We start from the raw sequence: 3,887 nt of genomic DNA, 5'->3' as shown, positions 1-3,887 counted from the left end.
TCATTCATAAAGAATGCAGAGAGCTCATCATACAAGACACAGCATAAATCACATATAAATTACACACTCTGAAGGCTGAAGAAAATTGTGTTGGATTGTCATATAATGGCTTATACAGCTTATAAGTTTTGGATCTACCTAGATACACATTACAGTTGTGTAAAAAGCCAGTGATAAAAAAGAAACAGCACACACAGCAAAATGATTGGACAAGCAGCTGTATATATATGATTTATGTACAGTATATGTGCGTGAGAGGAAGCCTCTGCCCTCCTCAGTTTCTGTGGCTTCTTTTATTCTTTTTATTTGTTTATTCTCTTATTCTTATTTTAATAAAAAGTCAATAGAGCAAAGCTCAATCGCCATTTCTGAGTGTGTGGAACAGACACCTGACTGCACCAGGACTGGGTCTATTGGACTGCAACAGCAACAGAAGAGTTGTAGACACGTCTACTAGAAGGTTCAAAGCTCTTCCTTTTGTTCTTCCTTCTAACCTACTAGGGGGTTAAAAGTTCTTGAATTTTGTAAATATCTGCATAGATGCTTGCAATGACAGTAACATTTTAGTATTTAAGCATTTATTATTTTATTTTTTTTTATTTAATTTATTTAAATGTAATTTAGGTTTTAAATTGAAATTTAATTTAATTTTTAATTTAATTTAAATTTATGCATTAAGCAGATGCTTTTATCCAAAGCGACTTACAGTGCATTTATTATTATTATAATTATTATTATTCTAACGTTGTTGATTACTTTTTCCAAGTGTCTAGGTATTCCAGAAAGTAAGGTTAACATGTACTTTACCCCCTGTACTTTATAAGATTTATTTATTTATTTTTATTTATTTTCAGAAAACTTGCATTCAAATGCATTCTGCAGCGGCATTCCAAAAGATTGTCAGCAAACTTTATGGGGCACCAAGTGTGCTTTGCCTAAGCTCCCAATATTTTTTTATTACTAGAAGTAATTTGATTAGTGTTTGGGTGAATCAATTTACTCATTCATTTCTAGCTAACATTTCTTGAAACTAAGGTCTATATGCATCTCTTAAAACTAAACAATCAAAACTACAAACTCGGTGGTAAAAATAAATAATAATAATAACTTTGAAGAGAAATCAAACTCTCTCTTCAATTCTAAATTAGAACTTTAAGATAAGTCAGACTTTATTTTCAAATGACTCACAATTCAATTAAAGGTTATTTGTAGAGTTTTGCACAATACATATAATTTCAAACCAACTTTACAGAAAATTCCTGTTTCAGTTATACAATGTCATTGGGCCCCATAATGAACAGGGAATGTAGCATAAATTTAGAAATCTCCTTTAAATCACTCTGCGCTCCAGTAAGCAGCGTGCTGAATTTGTGTTCGCAGCAGTTTGCAGTGTGTTTTTTTTTTGGTCCCACTTTATATTAAGTGGCCTTAACTACTATGTACTTACAGAAAAAAAAAAGTACAATGAACTTATTGTGTTCATATTGTATTGCAAAACACTTTTACTTTTATTGAGGTGGGATACGGGTAAGGTTAGGGACAGGTTTGGTGGTATGGGTAGATTTAAGGGTGGGTTAAGGTGTAAGGGATGGGTCAACAGTGTAATTATAAATGTAATTAAATAAATGAAATACAGATGTAATTACATGCAGGTATTTTTAAAATATAAGTACAATGTAAAAACATGTATGTACACAATAAGTGCACTGTACTAAATGATTAATTTAAATGTAAGTACATAGTTGTTAAGGCCACTTAATATAAAGTGGGTCTGTCTGACAAATTACATTACACTTTATAAAATATTTGACTGGATGTTAAGCATTGCCAATAATGCCCTGAATATTATTTCTGACATTGCAGAAATTCAGCTCAGCAAAAGAAAAGCACAATGAGAGGTAATACATATTTTTATGTTAATAAAATTAAGGCTAGAATCAAATCTGTTTTATAGTATGCATATAATATGCATGTTTATTTATTTATTTTTTTTAATCAGTACAATACTCTTCACTAACCAGAGTGTCTTTTTTAAATAGAGTCTAAACCTGCAAGAAAAATTGTTCTTCTTGGAACAACAGGACATGGCAAAAGCAGCTGTGGAAATACTATTCTCAGTGAACAAATATTCAAAACTGAATCTTCACCTGAGTCTGTTACAGCTGAATGTAAATCAGGAGTTGCGATGGTTGGTGGAAGAACAGTCACAGTTATTGACACACCTGGAATCTTTGACACGCGTCTTGAGGAGGAAGTCATCAAATCTCAGATCATTAAATCCATTATTGAATGCGCTCCAGCTGTTGATGCCTTAGTCATCGTTCTAAAAGTTGGAAGGTACACAAGACAAGAAAGAGAGACTCTGGATAAAATTGTTGAGTATTGTGGAGAGGAAGCCTTTAAACATGCAGTGGTTTTATTCACTTATGGTGAAGAACTAGATGGTCAAACAATTGAAGAATTTGTTCAGAAAAGTACAAAACTACAGGAGCTTGTTGATAAATGTGGAGGTCACTGTCACGTTATTGACAATAAACACTGGAATGACTGTCATTTAGGGTACAGGAGCAACAAGGTTCAGGTGAAAAATCTGCTGGACACCATCGACAAGATGGTGGAAGAGAACGGCTGCTACACCAATGATCTGATGTTAAATGTAGAGGAAGAAATTCAAGACACGATGAATAGTATGCTTATAGTTAATTTGTCTACAGAAGAGAAACGAGAAGTAGCGAAGAAGATTGTTCTTAAAAAATATCTTATTAGGTTTGCAGGAGCAGCTACCGGGACACTGATTGGTGCTTTTCTGGGCATTGGTGTAGCTGTGGCCTCGGTTGTGGCTTTACTCAAGGCAGCCAAATTAAAAGAAGTAGTCAAAGCAATAGGCATAGCTGTAACTGCTGCAGGCACAGTGGCAGATAAAACAGCAGTGGCAGCAGCAGCAGGAGGAACAGCAGCAGTAGGAACAGCAGCAGTATCTGCAGTGGCAGGAGCAGTGGAGGCAGGAGTAGCAGCAGGAGCAGTAGGAGCCACAGCAGCAGCAGGAGTTGCAGCTGTGGAGGCAGGAGTTGCTGCAGGAACCACAGGAGCAGCAGTCGGAGCAACAGCAGCAGCAGCAGGAACAGTAGCAGTGGAGACAGGAGTTGCTGCAGGCGCCGGCATTGGAGCAGCAGCTGGTTCAGGAATCGCTGCAGGTGTGGTATTTGGAGCTGCAGCTCTTGCAGGAGCGATTGGAGGAGGAATCGCAGGATACAAAGCAGCAAAAGATGCCGATTCTGTGCTTGATGCCATTAAGATTTCAGCTAAAGTTAATTATGAGAATGCAAAAGAGGTTGTTAAAAAGGCAGAAAGACTGCCTTCTAACGTTTATAAGAAGCTTCAATAGAATTCCTTATTATAAATTAAATACAATTATTTGCTGTTGTAAATCTAATATTTTCATTTACATTTTATAGAACATACTAAATCAGTAAATCAAGACAATCTGTTCTCTTAGCATCATGAAAAACAAAATTATAATTATTTGTACACAGAACTGGATGGTCAGTGGTGTTTATGTTCATATGGGTGTAGCAGGTTGATTGGACATTTTTTAAATTTTACATTACTTAATGTGTTAGTACTTGTATATAATGTTTGCTTTTGGTCAGTATTCATGTTCGATGCTCAATGGTTCCAGTCGGGAGTTCCTACCAATTGTTGTAAGTGGGGCCTTAATTAGTGACACACCTTAGGAAGACGTGTCGCTTCCCCTTTAATCCCATCCACCGTGTTGTCGTGCTTTTGTGATGTCCAGTGGGTTCCACTTTAAATGGATAGTTCACCCAAAAATGAAAATTCTGTCATTAATTACTCACCCTCATGTTGTTCCAAACCCGTAAGACCTC

At 35.9% G+C, this 3,887-nt stretch overlaps 1 protein-coding gene across 1 annotated transcript; it reads left to right on the top strand.

Annotated features, from left to right (window-relative positions):
* Positions 1-345: 345 nt before the first annotated feature.
* Positions 346-3,385, top strand: LOC107668522 (GTPase IMAP family member 7-like). The gene is made up of 3 exons (XM_016460426.1): positions 346-460; positions 1,864-1,898; positions 2,040-3,385. The coding sequence occupies exons 2-3, from the start codon at positions 1,892-1,894 to the stop codon at positions 3,383-3,385; spliced, it is 1,353 nt and encodes a 450-aa protein (XP_016315912.1). The 5' UTR covers positions 346-460; positions 1,864-1,891.
* Positions 3,386-3,887: the final 502 nt, after the last annotated feature.

This window comes from Sinocyclocheilus anshuiensis, unplaced genomic scaffold (assembly GCF_001515605.1).
Source record: "Sinocyclocheilus anshuiensis isolate Anshui unplaced genomic scaffold, SAMN03320099.WGS_v1.1 scaffold172, whole genome shotgun sequence".
Classification (NCBI taxonomy): Eukaryota; Metazoa; Chordata; class Actinopteri; order Cypriniformes; family Cyprinidae; genus Sinocyclocheilus; species Sinocyclocheilus anshuiensis.
This window is presented reverse-complemented; position numbering and strand designations above follow the sequence as displayed.